General features: G+C 36.4%; 1 protein-coding gene across 1 annotated transcript in view; it reads right to left on the bottom strand.

The window, feature by feature from the left end:
- Nucleotides 1–21,438, bottom strand: part of Sema3a (semaphorin 3A) — a 198,104-nt gene that overhangs the window by 68,616 nt on the left and 108,050 nt on the right. The window contains exon 6 of the mRNA XM_032907051.1: nucleotides 7,574–7,667. Coding sequence (XP_032762942.1) covers nucleotides 7,574–7,667 — 94 coding nt within the window. The remainder of the gene's footprint in view (nucleotides 1–7,573; nucleotides 7,668–21,438) is intronic.

Below are 21,438 nucleotides of genomic sequence, written 5' to 3'. Positions count from 1 at the left end.
ACTGGTGTGCATGTGTGTGTGTGTGTGTGCACATGTGTGTGCATGTATGTGTGTGTGCGTGTGTGTGCTTGTGTGTATTTCCCTGTGAATACGTACACATTTCTGTAAGTGTGTGAAGTCTCAAACAAATTAACCTCAGATGATGTTCTCCATTCCTTTTCACTTTGCCCTCACTGAGGAAGGTTCTACAGAATCTAGAATTTACCAGTTCCAAAGAGTTGGCCAGATGGCTCCCCTGAGTTCTTCCTGATTCTACTCACTGTGTATTGTGGTTACAGGTAGCCTTTGCAATGCCAGGCACATTTTTCTGTGGGTTCTAGAGAACCCAAAATCTGGTTTCCCACTTGCCTTGCTATTACTTTATCCACATAGCTACCTCCCAAGCTTACATTTTATCTTTGAATATTTCCAATATAGAACAAGTATCAAACTGGTATAAAACATTGTAAAGTCCAAATCTAAATCTTCAATGGGACCTCAGATTTAACAAAGCTCTTGAAGCATAAGCAATTCTGGACACCCCAGATGGAACTCGGTGAGTTCAAGATTCTATTTCTTTTGGTGATTTGCCACAGAAACAGCATGGGCCCTCAGTCATAGTTTAAGACTGAAGAGTCATTATCAGGATCTAAAAACAAGAAGCAAGAATGGGAAGGGGAGGACAAGAAAGAGAAATTACATTAACTGAGTACCATTCTGTGCTTTCCAGGAAGACAGCCTCTGCCTGAATGTCTTCAAATGATCTCATTCAGTTCTGTCGAAATCCCGTGGAGAAAAAAAAATAATGTTGCCCCTGTTTTACACTTCAGGAAGGCTAAGGTGTTCATCTCAATGTTTAGGGAGCCAGGGTGAAGGTTCAAATCCAGGCCCCTGCTTAATTCTAAGGCTACCATGCTAAAACATAGACCTTTCGATTAAATGAAGATTGCCAAATTTATGGTTTTTGTCACTGAGTCATATTCTTTCTTCTAGATAACATGTAATTGCCAACTACTTGAAGTGAATCATTGCTTTTATGAAGCAAAATAAGTGAAGTGTTAAAATATGCTTCTACAAATAACATGCAATCAATTAAAAGACATTAATATTTTTGATTATTGGGATGGGCTAATGTTCTCATAATTATTAACTTGGAAATAGTCACAAAGTAAAAAGATCATAGAGAAACAAGTTAAATGTTTATATATCATAATTCCCCAGATACTTCTCTATTAGATAAATATAAAATTTCTATTAGGAATAAATACTTAACTAATATTAAGTATTTAACTAATATTACTTACATGGTATTGTTTACTTATTCTGTTTCCACTCACAAAAGCTTTATAACTTAATGGATAGTCTCAATGATGTCACCCAAATCTGCATTATCAGTGAAACTTTGCATATCTAACTTATTTGTTGTTTTGTTTGTTTGTTTGAGACAAGGATTCACTATGAAACCCTGGCTGGCCTCAAGCTTTTTGTGCTGACCAGAATGACCTGATACTCAAAGAGATCTACCTGCTTCTGCCTCTAGATTGTTGGGATTAAAGATGTATGCCACCATGTCGAGCTTTCTGAACTGTTTCGTGAACTTTAAAGAGTACTGAAATAAGTATTTTAATATTTCAATTCATTAAACCTTAACAAGGTTTTTTTCTTTTCTTTTTTCTATTTTTTTTTTTTTGTCTTCAGTGAGAACAAGAGGACATTGGTTAAAATTGTCTAGTTGGAGTTGTGGCCCTGTTGCAAACCCTAGGAGTGGACTTCTTGTGCTTTGTCTTGAGATTTCCAAAGTATAAAATAAGTTTTTGACATTTGCTATTGTTATGTTATGAAAACTGCAAGCTGAGGAACTGAGCAATGTTAGTTAATGTAAATTAATCACACCCAACAGGCTCCTACATCATACATGGAAAAAAATATAATGCCAAGTTGTGGAGGTTTGATCTCTTGCTATGTATTGTAATGTTAAATTCTGTCTAGGCCTACAAGGGAATTCTCACATTTACAAGCCTTTGTTGTGCAAATCCTGTTCATTAGTTTAAAACTATTGGTTGAATCAAATGGCTACAGCCAATTACTTGAGGGATTAGAAATAGTTGAATTTTGAGTTACATAGTTGAGCTTACTTTTCTTGTTCACTATCATACAAGGAAGAAAAAACTCAGCATAAGGAAAAGAATCAGGAGGAGAGACTGATATTCTCCTGATTTTCACAGGAGTTAGAAAGACAGTTTGGGCAGAGCAGAGGAGCTCAATTGTTTTACTTTTTACTGAGAAGGTAACTAAATTTAAAAATTGACTTTTGAACAAATGAGTAGTTGAGGTTTAGGGATCCCTTGCCTGCAGCTGTGGAAAAGCACCTTCCACCCAAATATTAGTGCCAGAGAGTAAGTTTTGGGGGATGGATCATTTTAGATAATTGTGAGGAATTTCAGGGCACAATTTCTTCTAATCCATGTTCATTGTCAATGGCCGTTTTATGCTTTCAGCCTTAGATAGAATTCCCTGCTGAAACTTGTATGAGGATTCTTATTATAGGTGATGCTTACAGAGAAGATGTAACATCTTTGTTGTTTTGGCTGATGGTGTAGGAGAGGACATTGCTTATAATTGTCTAGTTGGAGTTGTGGCCCTGTTGCAAACCCTAGGAGTGGACTTCTTGTGTCTTGAAATTGACAAACGCCCTTCTCTTACTTTTTTTGCTTGTTGCTAAGCAAGACATACAATAGCAACCCTCGTCTGTGCTGGTTAATACATTTGACCATTTTCAGAATGTACTGCAGTTGTGCCACAGTCTGTGGCTTTCTAAAATGATCTAGGTAGTTTTGAGTTTATATAATCCCCAGGAGCTTATGTTTGGGAACAGGTAAGTAAAACAGTAGCACAAAACTGAAGCTTTGTCCTTTCTATGCCATTTATGAAGTAATCAAATTATATGTTGATTCTTGACCACAGTGTGAATATGCATTTTGGATACACGCTATTGAAAATATGAATATGTATTTCCTGTTTTGAGTGGCATTACTGTTGACATGTACCCCTGAGCTCTCTCAGTACTATAAGCCACTAGTGAAAGAAAAGATGGAATTGTGTCCAATTTTTTAAAGTTGATGGTAGAATAATATACTCAAGAATTGGTCACCGTCTTACCAGCAAGAACTTAAAGCATCTGTGAAAAGAAATGCTCATGGAAAGGTTGATGGCTGAAAAACAGTGCATTAGACGATGATACACAGCGCTGACAGATAGAACTAAACTATCTAGAATGTGGCAAAGACCGTGAGGACTCTTTGAGTACATGTCCATTCTGTCTCAGTGGTGACCTTTTAAAACTGTGTCTAAAGGAAGCATGATTTACTGGGATGAATGAACACAGCGTTGTGACCTCCATGTTAACCACAGCTGACTTCCCTGAGAAGCGTGCAGTAAAAACAAAGCTTCATATGCAGTCTAGGTCGCTGTTCACAGTTCAACATGAAGTAACAATGTGGCTTAGATCAGCTAATGTCTTGGATTACAATTCCTAAGAAGGGTGTGGTGAGGTGAAACTGAAGAAGGAAAAATAAATTTCCTGATGAAATTGCAGCGTTTCTGGCACAGGTGAGGAGGGTGACATGAATGTGTGCAAGTATCAAAGAAATGAAAAGACCAGGCCATTATGTTGTTAACGCCTTAAGCAAATTCTACTCACAGAGGAGTCGGTAATAAGAAACAGAAGAATAAAAGTTTATCTCTCTCCTTTTCTATTCCCAGCACGCACTACAGAATGAGACTCAGAGTGTAGTACTATGATGCAAAGAAAGTTTGACATCTTCTCTCCTTACTGACTACTCTCTCTATAGCAACACATGGATTCCAGGTTTGCCCTATAGGCTGTTCTTTTAGAGCTGACAGCTCTCTGCAACGATGTGTTCATGTCGCACATTTTTAAAACATAAAGCTCATAAGGTATCAACCATGCTTTCTAGCTTCTTCAGGGACAGCTATTGTGACTAGATTTGTCTGGTCTGACGTCACATACCTTCAGAAATGCAGAAACACTCCAATACCAGCACTGTATTACACTGTACTATTTAACTCTCTCAAGAAGCTGCTGGAATTAGCCAAACATACTGTTTTATATAACAGAGAACTGAAGTTCAGAGAGGTTCACACAATGTTCTCAATTATATCTAATCACGTTAGGGAGTACCTTTTTTGTTCTAATACCCACTGAGAGCATGTTTTAATGCCAAATTATCTTCTTTCCTGAGGCAAGGCAGAGTTCCAGCTTAAAGCAACACTCCTTCCTGATGGAATATTTCTAAATTATTAGTTTTGCATTGCCTGGGAGAGATTTCACTGAGCAAACAAAACTGCTCTCAAGTTAGCTATTCCTCCATATCATGAAAATGTGAGCTACTATTTAATTAGTGTGGAAAGTACTGGGTTTTATTCCTGTGCTCTGTTCACACCTGGTATTTATACTGAGCAGGGGAACAAATGCTATCTTTAATAAGGATATTTTAAACAAAGTCAAAAAATACTTGCAGGTGGAGGAACTAAGATATATTTTAAAAATAAATTCTGCCACACATCCATTATTTTAAAAGTTTGAAAAATTAACTTTATGTAGGTGACTTCACAATTTTAGAGCATGTAATTAGATTTGGGCACTTTTGGTAGCTATGGCTCAGTCAAGGGAAAAATCTGGTTGTCTGTAGTCAACATTTAAAAACCCAGGACATTTTGCAGAGAGGTTAGTAAACTTTGGGAGTTTGTATAAACTACATTTTTAATTGTTCATTGACTTTTACATTTAGTATTGGTTGGACAGTTTCATGCTGGCATTGCAAGCATAAATACTTACTAAGTAGTTTCCATCATCTGCTGAGATAAATTCAGAGACATTTTAAATGAAACCTAGATTTGTAGAAAGAATTGGCCTTATACTTTCTCTTTTATGTGCTGAACTGAAGAGGGATACCCATTATGAGAGAAAGCAGAACTTCCTCATGCCTACCTTCTGATACGTGAAGTACCTCCTTTAGATTTCAGAGTACTTAGTACTCTATATTCAAGTTTGGTTATTGAAGAAATATTTGTATTTAAAAGGGCAGTAATGGGGGGAGGATGGGGAGGGGAACACCAATATAGAAGGGGAGAGGAAGGAGTTAGGGGGATGTTGGCCTGGAAACCAGGAAAGGGAATAACAATCGGAATGTAAATAAAAATACTCAAGTTAATAAAGATAAAAAAAAAAGAAATGGAAAAAAATAAAAGACTCACAAAATTAATGAGTCATATTAAGACTAAAATTTATAATACAGCAGTACAGCAGAAAATACCTGAAAAGTCAATAAAGAGAATTTTAGGTACTATGAGAAGGAGAATTTGCAATATGCATCTAAAGCAAACAGCCACAGTAAAAATGATAGAGCTCTTGAATTAAAATGGCATTGCATGGGAGGGAATGATGGACCAGTGGATAAAATGCTTGCCACCAGTCTGTCCACCTGAGTTCGTTCCTCACGTGATAGAAGGAGAGAAGCAATTCCCAGGACATGTCCTCTGACCGCCACATGCAATCTGTGGTGCTGCCTCACTGGCAGTACTAAAATCGATAAATAAATATTAAACCATTTTAAACATATCATTGTGGATGTTTTAAGGGATTTTACCAAATATGGAGAGGGAGCTGTTACTATTTCTGCCTGTTGTGTTTGTTTTAACAGAATCAGAAATTAATTTATTTTGCTTTATGAATCAGCATTTCATTACTCTGAAAGTTTCTGGCCACGTTTTGCTGTAGTGGGTGTCTCAGGTCTGGACTCTCATGCCAACCCTGCATTTGTAAAAGGTCTATTGTTCTTTCTCAGCCACGTCTTGCCGGACGTCTCTCTTTCTCCTTTCCTTTTCAGCAACCTATACATCTTTTTCAAAGAAACCCCAATATAAAACCAAACTTTGGAGGTTCTTTTTCTTTGGTGGACTTTGTGTGGTTGCATACCATAGGAACTATGTAATCCCAACTGTCATCATCCTTTCTCCGTGGAATAATAAAATAAATAAGCAAATCCCTTCGCGGAGCACACCACAAGCTAACACAGCTTCAGGCACATTTTTACAGACTGCTTTTGGAATGATATTTCTCATTTTTACTGTGCAATTTAAATAAATACAGATTACAGGTTAGAACAAGGTAAGATTCCTCCTCATTGTTTAAGACAACTTTCAAATTTCAGTACTGTATGCAGGAGCAAGGCATCCACGTGTAAACATTAGGTCGTCCATGAACAGGGAAATTATAAATTTGCTAAGTATAAAGCTTTTCTTCGGGTTTAAAAAATTATTTAAATGCTTTGTAAAAGGATCAAATGGGTTGGAATTGTCTGGATTGAAAGGCTATGAAAGAGATAATCTATATTGCAATGTTTTATTCTAAAGGGAGCAAAAATTAGTGATAAAGTAAACACTGGACAACAGTGGACATGTATCTCTGTGGTTTATGCGGTTGTCTATATGACTAGAGTTTTATTTTTGTGAGTATATCTAGCAATTTCAAGAAGAACTGAAGAGCCTTATAGATTTATAAAAAACAAGTTAAGCACTAATTTACTTTAAAAATTCAACTAAATAATTTTTATTAAGTTTTTATATTTTATGTAAATGTAAGAAGTACAAAAATATAATGTGTGGAGGGTTGTTTGTACGTTTAAAACTAAAATAGGCAGGAAGAATAAAAATCTTAAAAGGAAAGAAAGAAGGAGTGGGGAGAGGCCAGGTGAAGAGGAACCACACGATTCCTTACTTTTAGCTTGTCTTTAAGACCAGCTTTCACATATTTAAAAGTCTCTCTAGAAACTCTTCACCTTTCAACACACACTAGCACTCCGACTTCTCCCCCTGCCTTTAACCTTTGTACCATTAGGCATTCTCCAGTCCTCTGCAGAAGAGATAAGCAAGAAAAATCCAGGAAAGAGAAGATGAACATAAAAAGGGAAGTCGCCTACCCTGCTATGCTAGTGTTTAAGCAAAGAAGATACTAAAGCCAGAGAACATATGAGAGAATATTTTCCTTAGGCTCATACATATGACAAGATACTTCAGTGAGTCAAAGAAAATACCACAAGGGAGTCTCTGGCAACCAATCCACCCCTTAGCTTCATCATGTGGATGAAGTTGTCCAAATGTTGAAACAGCAGTGTCTTGAAGTGCAACTCTCATGATACACTGAATGCCGTTCTTTTTTAACCATATCTCAAAACTTCTACTCTGGGGTTTCATGAAATGAAAATAAAATACATTCTTAAAAAATAAAAAAATTAAACTTCAACCAATGAAGTATAATGATTCAGCCATCTATTCTAAAGATACAGATAAACTGCTTTCTTGAACATGATTCAGTTGGAGTGGGGCAAACACCAGACAACAATTGGTGATTTATTTTTCCTTTACAAAAGTATATTTGTGAACACCACAGGTGAGATTCTCCCTCCTGACATTATTAACAAATAATAATTGAAAGTCTTGGCAGGTTAAAAAACAGGGCACCTTGTTATTAGTTATAATAGATTTGCTATTTAATCAATTGAGGGCTACATACCTATTAGAAGAGAGGCAGTCAGAAGTTTGGGGTCATAAGGACTCTTCCCACGACCGTTTTCAAAATGTGAGTCCTGCAGTTTAAAAATGTTGTCCTGAAGAATAAAACAAGGAAAATATTTCATTTATTTATAAAAGAAGCATTTTTCAACATGTTAGTAAATCAAAGAGAAGCTGAGTATTCACATCCAGCTTAGAGTACATTAATTTGTGTAAACTGTAGAAATGACAAAATAAATTAAATGGATTGAAAAAGCTAATGCTAGCACACCAGACAATTAGCTATTTAGTTTTTTTTTCCAATCTGTGAGCATGCTGCAACTAAAAAGATACAAACAAAGACCAAAGTGCAGGATTTGTTATTATAGGATTAGGGTGGTCTTTGAATGTTTCTAGTATGGGAAAAACATGTAATGTCATATTCAAATGGCTTTTGGAGAAGTAAAATTTAGATGTAACTGAAGCAACTCATTTTCTTTATTACATAGAAGACAGTAACAGATTACATTTCTAGACAATTTCTATCTGATTTTTGGTATACATAATCTATTATTAAAAAGTAATTAGCCAGATCAGTCAATTCCCCTATTCTGTTCTCTGTGAAACTTGTATGCTTCTCCTAGAATTTTCTGACACTTCATAAAAAAGGACATAAAAACATCCTTGTCTCTTTTAAGGAAACCACTGGACTTTTGGCAGAGTTTGCCTGTGGGGCAGCATCAAGAGAAGTGAAGTAACCCAATCACAAAAGAACACACGTAGTATACACTCACTGATAAGTGGATATTAGCCTAAAAGCTTGGAATACCCAAGATACAATTCCAAGATTACATGAAGCTCAAGAAGAAGGAAGACCAAAGTGTGAATGCTTCAGTCCTTCTCAGAAGGGGAACAAAATTACTCACAGAAGGAAATATGGTGACAAAGTGTGTTGCAGAGACTGAGGAAAGGCCATCCAGAGACGACCACACCTGGGGATCCCTCCCATATACAGCCAGCAAATCCAGACAATATTGCAGATGACAAAATGTGCTTTGTGACAGGAGCCTCATACAGCTGTCTCCTGAGAGGCTCTACCAGAACCTGACAAATACAGAGGTGGATACTTACAGCCAACCGTTGAACTGAGAACAGGGTCCCCAATGGAGGAGTTAAAGAAAGTACTGAAGGAGCTGAAGGTGTTTGCAACCCCATAAGAAGAACAATATCAACCAACCAGACCCCTTAGTGCTCCCAGGATTAAACTACAATCCCAAGAGTGCACATGAACGGACCTATGGCTCAAGACACATACGTAGGAGAGGATTGCCTTGTTGGGGATCAATGGGAGGAAGGTCCTGTCAAGGCTTGATGTCCTAGTGTAGGGGAATATTAGGGTGGGGAAGTTGGAGGGAATTGAGGGGGGAACACCCTCATAGAAGCAGGGGGAGATAGCAGGTTTCTGAACGAGAAGAGAGAGAGAAAGAGAGAGAGAGAGAGAATCAGTGAACACATTTTTTTAAACAGGTAGGTTATCTCTTTTGGGGGATCCAGTACCCAGGTGCAGGAATAAACTTTTAACTGCATACAGAAGTATGTTCATGGCATATGTAACATATGTAACTTATGTATGGCATGACAACAAAAGCCTGTAAGTAGGTCTTAGACTTGTGGCTAAGAACCCTCTCTCTCAATGTATATTACTAGGTATATGTGACAGCTGAGTAAAGTCAGGAGCATTTTTGGCATTCTACATACATCAGTGACCCAGTATGAATTAGGTTAGAGTATGTATCCCTTTTCCAGTGGTGCATTAACATGTGCATAGACTAAAATAAAATAGCGTTCTTGGCAATTTTTCTACTAATCACATAAAAGTATTTTCTAACTTCCAATGGCAAATGATTCATTTTATGGTCAGTAAGGATCACTTTAACACTTACTATTTCTGATGGAACTAATGGCAGGGTTTCAAGTTAGAACTCTTAGGACCCATTTCCAATGGCAGAGAAAAGTACAAAAGGAAGGAAATTGAACCACTCTGAAGCTCTTTTGCTGTGATCGTGAATTACCTGTCTTCTTCATCTTTCTGTTCATTGATTCAGTATTTTGTATCATCTGGCTGCTAGCAATGATGGTGCTTGAGCATTATTCTGAAATTCATACCATGTAATAATTTATGGGTTTTCTTAGAATCTTGCAGTTATAGCGGGAATGTTGGTGATCCAGGCACCAAGCCCAGCTTGGCGAATAATCAGACTCAGATTTCATGTGGCCATACTGTAACTCTGAACCTCTTGTCTAAAAACTCAATTTTAATATAAATGTTTAACCTTATAGTATTACCAGGAAAGTCACTATAAAATTTATATAAGAATCTTAATGCAGAAAAATAAATAGCAAGGTATTTGCCTTTTAATGCTGTTCACATGATCACTCAAAGAATATGCATATGTAAAAGGAGTTGCTATTCATACTGTAACATCTTTAATGATATGAAAGAAATGATACGTTAGTACTTAATTATGATTGAATAAACTGCCAGAGATCTAACCTTACTTAACTTACACTAATGAAGGTATAAAAAACATATAAATAATAGCTTGATTTCATGTATTTTATTAAAATTAGAAACTCAAAAACAAATTTGTATATTTGGGAGAGTCTATCTATACTTGAGTCTATAGTGCACAAGTCAAATAATATACTATTATAATCACTAAGTATGAGTATTGAAAGTGGAAAAAACACTGAAAGAAGTCATGGGAAGAATGGTACAAATGCTGTCACTTCTTTTCCTCGTAGACATTTTACTACACTCTCTGTCAGAGACAAGCCATTCTTTCAAAGTATGAAAGGCATAATGTCTAAGATCCTGTGTCCAAGTTAATTAAACAATGCCAACTTAGACGAGCTGAACTTCCAACATCATGTAGTGTTTGATTTACGAAGTAAAAGTTTAGGCTTCAAAAGTTCTGCATGTCAGTCATAGTTTAAGAGAGAAAAAAAAAAAAGACCATTGGTCATGGTAATCTATAATATGCCCAGAACCTGCTCTTTTTCATTAACATCACATATGAATACTAAGCTAATTACTCCTCCTGCTGATAAAATACCTTTCTTTACACATAACTGCTATCGAAATATGTTCTCTGTTTTAATAAGATTCTACAATGCTGCAAACACTTGCAGTTTTCTTTCCACTCTGCTGAAATGTGGTCATAGAATATATACCTGAGTTCTATGGAGAGCAGTATATAAAGTTACTTGCATACACACACTTGTAGTATAAAGTCCATACCCATTGCATATGGAAATAGGTCCAAAGATGTTAAAATTGGACAAAATGGTTGTTATTCCTGGCTCTGTCTTTTGCTAGCTTTGGACCTCAAACAAGACCCTAAGCCCTTCTAAAACTCAGATTCCCTATCACAGTAGAGTAAGAAAAATCTCACTTTTATGTAAAAATGTGTTGTGAAGCAATATAAAAATTATAACCTATCCTATAATCTGTTCCTTTTTTACTATAGTAAAACCATTGTGTTTCATACTTATCAAAATTTCTCATGCCACAGGGTGAATGTCCCTACATGTTCACAAGTAAAACTTAGTATGGATTTTCAAAACCTATGTAAATATTTGATCTCTCAAAGAGCACTGAAATTCATTCCTCTTGTTGGATGAAAATATACTTGAAAGACTTTATTGTAAAACAAAACAAGCAAACAGCATAACGACCTTCAAAGTGCAAAAATGTTGATTATCTCAAAATACGTGTGGTTTTCCTTTTCCTTAAGGTAGAGGACAATTTGTTAAAAACACTTTACTGATAGTGGTACACCCATTATCTTAATACTTGGGAGGTGGAAGAAGGAAGATCAGAGGTCCAAAGATATCCTTGGCTACTTGCGAAGTTTGAGGCTAGCCTGAACTACCTGAGATTGTGTTTCAAATCGTCAAGGGAAGGAAAAGCTAATTTCTAGAAATCGCAATACTATTAAATAAGATACCTACAAAAATACTCATTCCTGCAACATTCACAATTTTTTAACCAATTAATCTTTACAATTATACTCCTAACAGAGTTAGCACTTATATCCTACAAATAACCAAATACACTGACTTCAAAGAAAGCAAATATCCCAAAGTTAAAAAAAGGGGGGTATAAAATAAACAGTCGATCTCCAGTAGATAGACAGGGTTTCAAGCAGAGGGATGCTGTTATCAACCCGCAGTTAAAATTTCTGACCCAGAAGTGTTCCTGTCTAAAAGAACTGCAGGAACAAAAATGGAGATGACCGATGGAAAGGAGGTTCAATGACAGGGCCCCACTGGGGTACCAGCTCATGGGGAAACACCTAGGTACTATTACTGATGCTATGATGTGCTTACAGACAGGAGAGCCTAGCATGGCTATCTTCTGAGAGGCCCAATAAGCAGCTTACTAAGACAGATGAAGATACTTATACTCAACCACAGGACTGAGGTCAGGGACCCCTATTATTGAATTAGGGAAGGATGGAAGAAACAGAAAAGAGTGACCCCATAGGAAGACCAGCAGAATCAACTAGGATGGATCCTGGGAGCTCCCAGACACTTAGCAACCAACCAGGCTGCATATCCCAGCTGGTCAGAGGCTCCTTATACTTATTTAGCAGAGGACTAACTAGTTTGGATTTAGTGGGAGTAAATGCATCTGATCCTCCAGAAATTTGAGGTCCCAGGGAGGGGAGAAGCATAGTAATGGAGGAGCATCGTCTTGGATACAGGAGAGCAACAGGAATGGGGTGAGGGATTGTGGGAACTCTTTATTAAAGACACAATAGAAATTCATGTGGAGGCTTCTCAAAAAGCTATTATACAAACTTTTGGGGATGTACATAAAGGACACTAGATCTTACTGTAGACCATGTTCATTGCTGTTCTACTAATAATAGCAAAAAAAAAAAAGGAAACATCTTGGATGACCATAAATTGCTGAATGGATAATAAAAATGGAACACATTTATATAATGAAATATGATTCAGCAAGGAGAGGAAATTATGAAATTTTCATGCAACATGATGGAGCTAGAAACATTCATCATGAATGAAATAATCTAGAAACAGAATGCAAAACTGCCATAACCATGGGGTTTAGGTAGTTAGTAAGAGGTCTGGCTGTGGGGGATTCTTCTAAGGAATAAAATGCAGTATTATGAAGGGATAAAGAGGGATTAGAATAGGAGGATTACATGGTGATGGAAGGTGGAAGGTCAGGACAGAAGAGAGAATTATGGGAAGGAATAGTTTATAATAAAGGCCTTTTAAAACCATATGGAAACCTAGTGCTATTGAAGAATCCAAAAATACACATATATATGCACATGCACACACATACACACACACACAGACACACACACACACATACACACACACGCACGCACACACCAACATGGACACACACACATATACACACACTGAGAGAGAAAGAGAGAGAGAGAGAGAGAGAGACAGACAGACAGACAGACAGACAGACAGACAGACAGAGACAGAAACACAGACAGAGACAAAGAGAGACAGAGACAGAGACAGAGACACATACAGAGAGAGTTTAAATAGTTACTCTATAATGGGGAGACAATGCCCCAACTGGTTATCATATGCTATCAAATAGAATTCCCTAGTATTATGATTGGGTTATGACTTATTAAGTCATTGGATAAAGAGGTTTCTTAGACACTCTCCCAAATCTCATAGATTACTGCCAATACTATGAGTTACCCTCTGCAACCTGACAATTATCAATGACCCTATTGCTAAATAGACCACTTACTTATGACATCAAACTTGAAAAGATCTAGTCAGTGTTCAAGTAGAAGTCTTGATCCTTTTGAATAAAGCATTGTACTGCAAGTCACTATGAATATTACCAGAAGGAAAAAAAATCATTAATTTCAATCAGCTAGGAACTCTGCAAGTTACACTAATGACCATTTACAGGATATGCCCTCTGTTACCATGATAGCACAAATGTTATGTAACTCACCAACTACTTTTCTATTGGATTTAAGGCCCACTTCGTGATATAGAATCCATACTAATACTGTTAAGGAGTCCATGAACCTGAGACTAGCTAGGTCATGGATCCCAGAGCAAACCTGCTAATATCATTCTGTTAACTGAGGATGGTAATGACTCCTAACAACATATTTCCATACCATAGATCAGTACATAGGTAAACATTTATCAGATAGAATTCATCTGCAACACATTATACCAAACGAAAAGACCTATAACTGGACAATTCAAAGACAGCGAGGGTCTTTGGAGTATTGTGCCCTAAGTGAGCTGTCTTTACCATAGTTTACTCCTCAAAGCTCAGAGATCTATGCCAAAGAAGATGCAAAGATTGTGTGAGACAAAGGTGGTAGACTAATCAGGAAAGACTCTTTTCCAGATACAACAGGGCATTTGCATGAGAATGCAAAGAGTTTGTGATAACATGCAAAAGATATGCATAACTTCAAGCCAGACGAATGACAGCACCAAGAAGCAAAAGGGGACACAAAGTTCATCCCTATCCAAAATGGTATTTGCAAGTGATACCTTCTGGGAGCGGGAGAATCTGTTTTCTTCAATGGAGTTACATTGGCTATATCAACAACATTCAGGGCTTGGTTCATATACGAGGGTTGTTGGCAACACAAATAGATTCTATGTCAGTTTTAAGTGTGTTTTAAGTGTGTGTGGGGTTGTGTGTGTGTATACACATGCTCTTTCTTACTTTTTTTGTTTTGTTTTATTTTTAAAAGAGGAAAAAACATGAGGTTTAGTGGGTAGGAAGTAGGGGAAGGATTTGAAAAGAGTCAGAAGAATGGAAGACTATATTTAAAATATCAATGTATTTTAAATTTTCCAGAGCTCATTAAAATTTATCCCTTTTGAGCTGGAGCATAGCTAAATGGTTAGGAACATATATTTCTCTTGCAAAGAACCCAAGTTCAGTTCCCAGTACCCATTATCAAGCAGCCTACTTACAACTCCAGGTCCAGATATTCTGGTTTCTCTGGACACAAACACACATTTGCATTCATACACTTTCTCACAAACTGACACATACACATAATTGATTAAAAACATAAAGTGATTCTTTTTATAGGTAACTATCCCATCTAGCACATGAGATACCTTTAATATTGCTATTTCTAATTTTTTTGATCAGAAAGGCCTATAAAACTTATGATATTTAATCACTGTGTAAAACTCTGTCACAATATAATTGTATGTTAATTTCCTGTCTAGAAGTTATATATTACATAGTTCATGGATGGTCTCTACTCAAAAGGTCTTTGGAAATCTGGTTGATACCCAATAATTTTCTTTATAAGAGTGCTAAACATACCACATATGCAAATATTGACTAGAGATCCCAAAGCCGGTGAGCATAAGTAAAATACATGGCTTCTTCAACTTACTTACACTGAGACAGTTATTCATTTTTAGCAACACATGAACTCACTGCATGGACTCTAATGGCTTTAGCAGGCACTACACAGACACCGTGTAAGTTATTGTGCTATATTTTATTACACTATTGCATCAGTTTTTAACGACTATTTTTTAGCTTTCAAGACTACTCTTTCCCCTTTGTCTTTTGGATTTCCTGAATGTTACTGGACTGGTGAGGTAAGGCATTAGAGGAAATAATAACCATGCTAATGTCTACTCCAAAGTCTTATAAATTAGAAACCATTGGTGACATCATGGCAATAAATTTCTTAAATCTCAATCTTGTCCAAGTAATAAATTTTGTCAATAATGTTGCAATTTAAGATATTTTATTTAGTGATTAAAACACGAATGATGTATAAAAAATGAAAGGGAAATAAAAAGCTGCCTACATGAAGAAGAATACACATTGTATTGGGAAATTATAAAATGTTTTGTGAAAAAATGTACATTAGACAATTTTTAAAGAATATATATTTTTGAGCTTCTTTATTTCCCTTTTTTCCTCTTCCAGCTTCGCACAGAATATATCATACTTCAAAGATAATTTGATTTCACAGTCTTCCCTTACTCTGCCATGATTCTGTGATCTCTGTGAAAAATCTCCCCTTCCTCCCTGACCAGTCTGTTTCCAACCCTATCATGACCTTCCCTTAAAGACTAACTTTAGAAGTCACTTCCCAAGAGAATTCTTTATTGGTTTTTGCAAACATGTTTTATTACTTTCTTTGTGCACTTCTTAATTAACAACTGCAAACAGGCAATGATTAGACAGGGAAAATCTGTGGACTTCATTTGAGAATGAATGCAATAAGATATCACAGGAAGTATTGTGGTATACTGCGCTTTGACAAAGAAGTTCCTTTTGGGATCAAATTCATCCGGAACTTACTCTCCCTAACAGGGTGATTCCAGACTAACACTGTGCAACCATGTACAGCCATGACTCATGTCTCCTACTTTAATTTATATTAATTTAAAACAGGAAAACTTCCACTGCTTGCTGGCATTAGACGCATTTCAAGTGGTCCACAGTTGCACATGGCTTATGGCTACAGCGCTGCAAAAGCTATCCTTAACAGCATCACTTTATTGCCTGAATGGATCCTTCCTCTCAGTAGCAGATTAGAGAGTTGGTGATTCATACATTTTTCATGAACAGAAAAGTTGACATCAGTCCCAAACCACCACATGTGCAAGGAAAGATCCTACTGAAAACTTCAGTTAAGTTTTATTTTGTTATAAGAAAGCATTATACTCTATAATCCTTAAGTCAGTACTGACAGATAAACTCACATCTGTTGCTTTTAACCCCCAATACTGCCATGTTTGTACCCTTGTTTTTTATTTGGGCCTAGTATTTCATCACTTGCTTATATCATGTTTTTCAGTACATACAATGCCTCTCAATGTAGCCACTTTCTCAAGGGCTTACCTCATTAGATTGTAAAATATATGTCTTCCTATTTTATGCCACATTTCCCTTGCGTGTCCTACCATCCAAGTAAAGGTTTTCTATATAATTTTACTCAGTAGGATTTATTACAGGTGTGTCTGGGATGTAAACATGTACTACACGAAACTGAAGAAACTGGATTTTACATACATGACTTTTGTTAATAGTGGTACATAGGGTTTTTTTTCCCTTTTTTTGACATAAGCTCTTACTATGTTAACCTGTCAAACCCAGCTCTTTCTATGTAGACCATGTAGAACAGACTTTGAACCCATAGCAATCTTCCTGCCTCTGCTTTTCAGGTGCTAAGATTAAAGGCATGTGCCACCATGCTCAGTCAAGGCACGATTTCTTATAGGTAGTTTCACATTATATTTATTTTACAGAATTTGCTAATCCATATGTTTTTAAAGTACTAGTGTAAATATTGTTTATGCAATAAATACACACTGAGTTTTTATTATGTAAGGTATTTATCTGAAATAAGAAAATGAGAGGTCTACTAGTCAGAATTGGAAATTATATCAGTAATATCTAACAGCAATGCATCATCGCCACTATTATAAAGTTTAAAAGTGCCTGGAGGCCATTAACCAGCATTGACTATGAACTGAGAGCTCACTATGTGGTCAGCACTTGAATATAGCACTTCATACGTATTCCTAACAGAATTACTGCCATTAAACCTACTTACAGCAGCAGAGAGGAACAGTGGGTGTGACAGGAACTCAAGGAACTATTCTGCTGCAGAAGCTCAAGTGTGGCTTCATTCAACTCAACTCCTGAAAGATGGTTTGAGACGTGATGAATGAGTGGGCACGCTTATGTGTTTTTGCACACTGGGGATGGCTAGGGTCTTCAGCGGAGTCCACAGAAAGTGCTAAAGTCAACGGGGAGTCAGATTTTGCTATCTGAAGGAAACAGAATGGGGGAAATCCCTACAGTAAATAAATGTGATCCACGTTTGAGCAATGACACAAAGTCGGGTTTGCACAAGGAAGCATACATACATATATTGAGATAAAAGAGAACAATAAATTTGGGTCCCAACTGGAAAGTTTTCTGTGCCAACACAAGCTGTTTGTTCTGGCTTTCAAAGGTGTGAGTGATAGCTCCAGTTGGATAACAATGGCATCAAAGAGGCTCGCTCTTATGACGAATCTGACAGTGATGTGGGATGGCATAGAACTTGCCCCCGGGTACAGAATAACTGCCACAGCCTGGGGAGGGAAGAGCCCGGTCTCATTAAACGGTAGAACAGCTGAAAGAAGTTGTGTGTGTATGTTGTGACTTGACCCAGTCTCTTAGCTAATTCTCAATGTGTGCTTCTTAATCCTTCTTGTATCAAAATTCTCCTTGGGGTCCCAGGATATAGATGTCAAGCATGGCTATGCTTTATAAGAACAGATAAGGGTGTATGCAATGCATGCAGTCATTGTGGAACATTCTAGGTATCATCTGTGAAAAGAAACTATTTCACCACAAGTTGTGACTCTTGGTTGTGTCTTTCTGAGCTCTGCAATTGCTTCTCTTGTTGCTTTTTTGACCCCCACTTGCCCGTACATATAGATGCTCTCTGAATTCAACTACTCTGTTGTCTGTACAACTGACAAAAATGTCTTTCTCTATTCATTCTCAAGTTCTGTTACTTGATATTAATTAATTAATTAATTATATTTTTTATAAATTCAAGTATTGAACTTCAGCCCCCTGAATTTCTCTCTAATCAAGTTGTTCAAACTTAGTTTCCTGCCTTTTACAAAATCTCTTTATTGTGCACTGTTATTTTAAAATTGAGAGCTATTAAGAGTCCTTGGCTCTTCAAAGGAATATAAGAGCAATCACTATAATAAGCTTCATAAAATTACTCTGTCAGAAGTAGTTATTTAACAATATACATTGCAGAGAGACACAAAGGAATTGTAACTTTGGTCTCTGTCACCAGTGCTGAGAAATTTTCAAAGGTAATGAACACTATGTGAATACACACGTATAATGTTCCCCCTGATTATAATATGTTAGCCTTGCTTTTTATTTAGCAGATTTACATTCATGTCATATTCGAATTTTATAATCCCTACAGTAGAGCAAGCAAATGTTCCTGCAAATAAAGACTGTGAGGAGGTAAAAAGGAAAGCTGGTAAAAGATAAATTGAGGAAAATACGTACCTGTAAAGATAATCAGGTATATAAATACTAATAATTTCTTCTTTCATTAATGTTTTGAGTTACTCGATAAGATGTATAATAACAAAACACCCTAAATGCAGGTCTGAAGCAAAAAACTTAAGTCAACTCATTCCATGGAATGATTTCTACTCTAAAACTATTACATAGCAACATTTCCATAGAAAATATAGCTATAATGCCAACTATATGATCACTTTTATAAAAATTAAATCTATCTATAAAACAAAATATATTCATAAAATGTTAAAAGGATGCATTAATGAAATATAATACCATATAATATTTATTAAAAGATCACCTTAAATTCTAATTCTAATCTCTAATTCTAATCTCTCAATCTCATTCTACTGTAAGGTCCCATTATACTGAGTCATAAGGTATGATGGCATGGGTAGCATATGTAAATCATACAGAAATTTGAATATCAGTAGTTTTATTTGTCATAAATGCATTGTTAGTTGAACATGGCAGCTCATCTCAGTAATCTTAGAACCCTAAAGCTCAATGACTGAGGCAGGAGGTTGCCTGTCTTATTCACTTCCAAGTAATCAGTCAATAAATAAATAAGTAAATAGATAACTATGTGTGCATCCTTGTTCTGACAGTGTGAGGAGAAAGCATTTTTTAAAAAAAATAGCCAGTATCTGTTGACCAGATTTCTTAGCATTCATTATCAAGGTGCTTGTATGCATTTTATACCATATCAAAATATATATTATCATTAAATCTATATGTCTTTGTAAATAGAAAACAGGCAAAATGACTTGTCTACTTCATAGGACTAGTTTGTAGCAAAATCAGATAATTTGTTTGTGGACTCACTAGTACAAAAACAAAAATCTCATGTTTTTTTCAACACCCTAAGAACAACAATGTCAACCTACCAGAGTTTCCAGGGAATAAACCATTACTCAAAGACTATACATGGACTGACCCAGGGCTCCAACTGCATATGTAGCAGAGAATAGCCTTGTTGGGGCACCAGTGGAAGGGGAAGCCCTTGGTCCTGCCAAGGTTGGACTCCCAGTGCAGGGAAATATGGGGGGGCAATAAGGGGGATGTATAGGGGGAATACCCATATGGGGGAGGAGGAGGGGGGAGGGGAGGAGGGGGAGGGGGAGGGGGGCTTATAGACAGGAAACCCAGAAGAGGAGTAATGTTTGAAGTGTAAGTAAAGAAATATATCTAATAAAAAATTAAAAAAAAACCAACAAAAAACCAAAAAACAAAAATCCCCTGTTTTTCACTTGATTTATTTTTCTTGAATATACAGCATGCACACAGTGCACATATAATAAGTAGGTTATGCATATATTAGCATATATATGTGTATATACATATTTAATCTAGGACTTACAGTTCATGAAGCTGTCAGGTTCCTAATTAATCTTAATTGACTTGTCTCTGATACATAACGATGCACTTAATATTAATATTCATTCTGCTATTGTCCTGTGTATACATCAAAAGCAATGTGAAAGAATGAACATCCTACTCCATTTGTTGAAAAATCCATGAAGTCACTTTGTTTCAGCATTCGTGAAAAAGTAGTATCTCTATTCCCTCCTTTCCTAGATAACAACACAGCATGCCTTCCAGTTGGATTAAATAGGATTTGCCCTCTCAAATTTAGGAGATCTGAATTTATCTGGGTTCCCCACACAACCCTGGGCCATAATTCATCTGCTTTTTGTCATCATTAAAATTAATGGTATAAACCAAAGAAAACAGAAAGCACATGTGTTCATACTTCATGCAGATTGTGTTTTTAATGGGAGCTTAATTTGAGTTTATGCAGATATCGCATGCCTGTCATGGTATAATTATTCAACTATGAATGTCTGTTAACTCCCAAGGTGTATAATAATGAAAGAAAAATTCCTATCTTGGCTAGAATGAGAAATTCCAGAACATGACCAATTTACTCTGCATAGTTTTGCCACAGTGAGACCTAGTAAAGCAAGTTTGGACAGAAAAAAATCAGAGAGGCAGAGAGCAATGACGGGATGGCCCACTTATCTTTTCATGTGAGTATTTTTTATATTTCTTTTTATGTGTGATCTTAGCATCCCTCAAAGCAAAAAAAGGGTCTGTATTACAAATTATGGGAATACAACTATTAGTTTATTCCACCTCTTACAAACTCTCCTCTGACATCTATTTTAAGGTAACACTGAGAAACTTAAATGTAAATCTGTCAACAAAAAGAGCATACACACAGTGAAGAAAAATCTGAACTTAATCATATGTCTCCCCTCCCCCTGACAGATGCCATCAGAACACGATGAGGCCAAAATGATGATCATTTCATTTATACCAAATTTGTTTAAGCTAGAGCTTGTCATTCAAGTGTGCTGTCATGATATGATAAAATTTTCATATTCTTTTAGCATGTAAGTAGAGGTTTCAACCGTGATCATTACTACTTTTGAAGAAATATTACCAGGAACAAGGCTTGCGGGGTTTGGTAAAAATTTAAACATAGAAGATACTTTAGGGATTGAAAATATCCACATGACTTAACTTGATTATTTCACTTCTTGAACTATATTTTAATGGAAAGGGAAAGAACACACTCATTGAAGTGGTATTTAGAGCACTGATCACTTTAATGCCAGGAAGGAGAATGGTAGGGGATGGAATGTGTGCACAGCTGCTTGGTAAGCAGGAGATAAAGGGGCTATTTAAGCTTAATGCATACAAAACTACAACTTCTGTTCCTTATTACTGTGGAATAACGTAAATTATAT

Source organism: Rattus rattus, chromosome 6, assembly GCF_011064425.1.
Source record: "Rattus rattus isolate New Zealand chromosome 6, Rrattus_CSIRO_v1, whole genome shotgun sequence".
Lineage (NCBI taxonomy): Eukaryota > Metazoa > Chordata > Mammalia > Rodentia > Muridae > Rattus > Rattus rattus.
The sequence above is the reverse complement of the archived record's forward strand: the minus strand, read 5'-3'. Positions and strand labels throughout refer to the sequence as shown.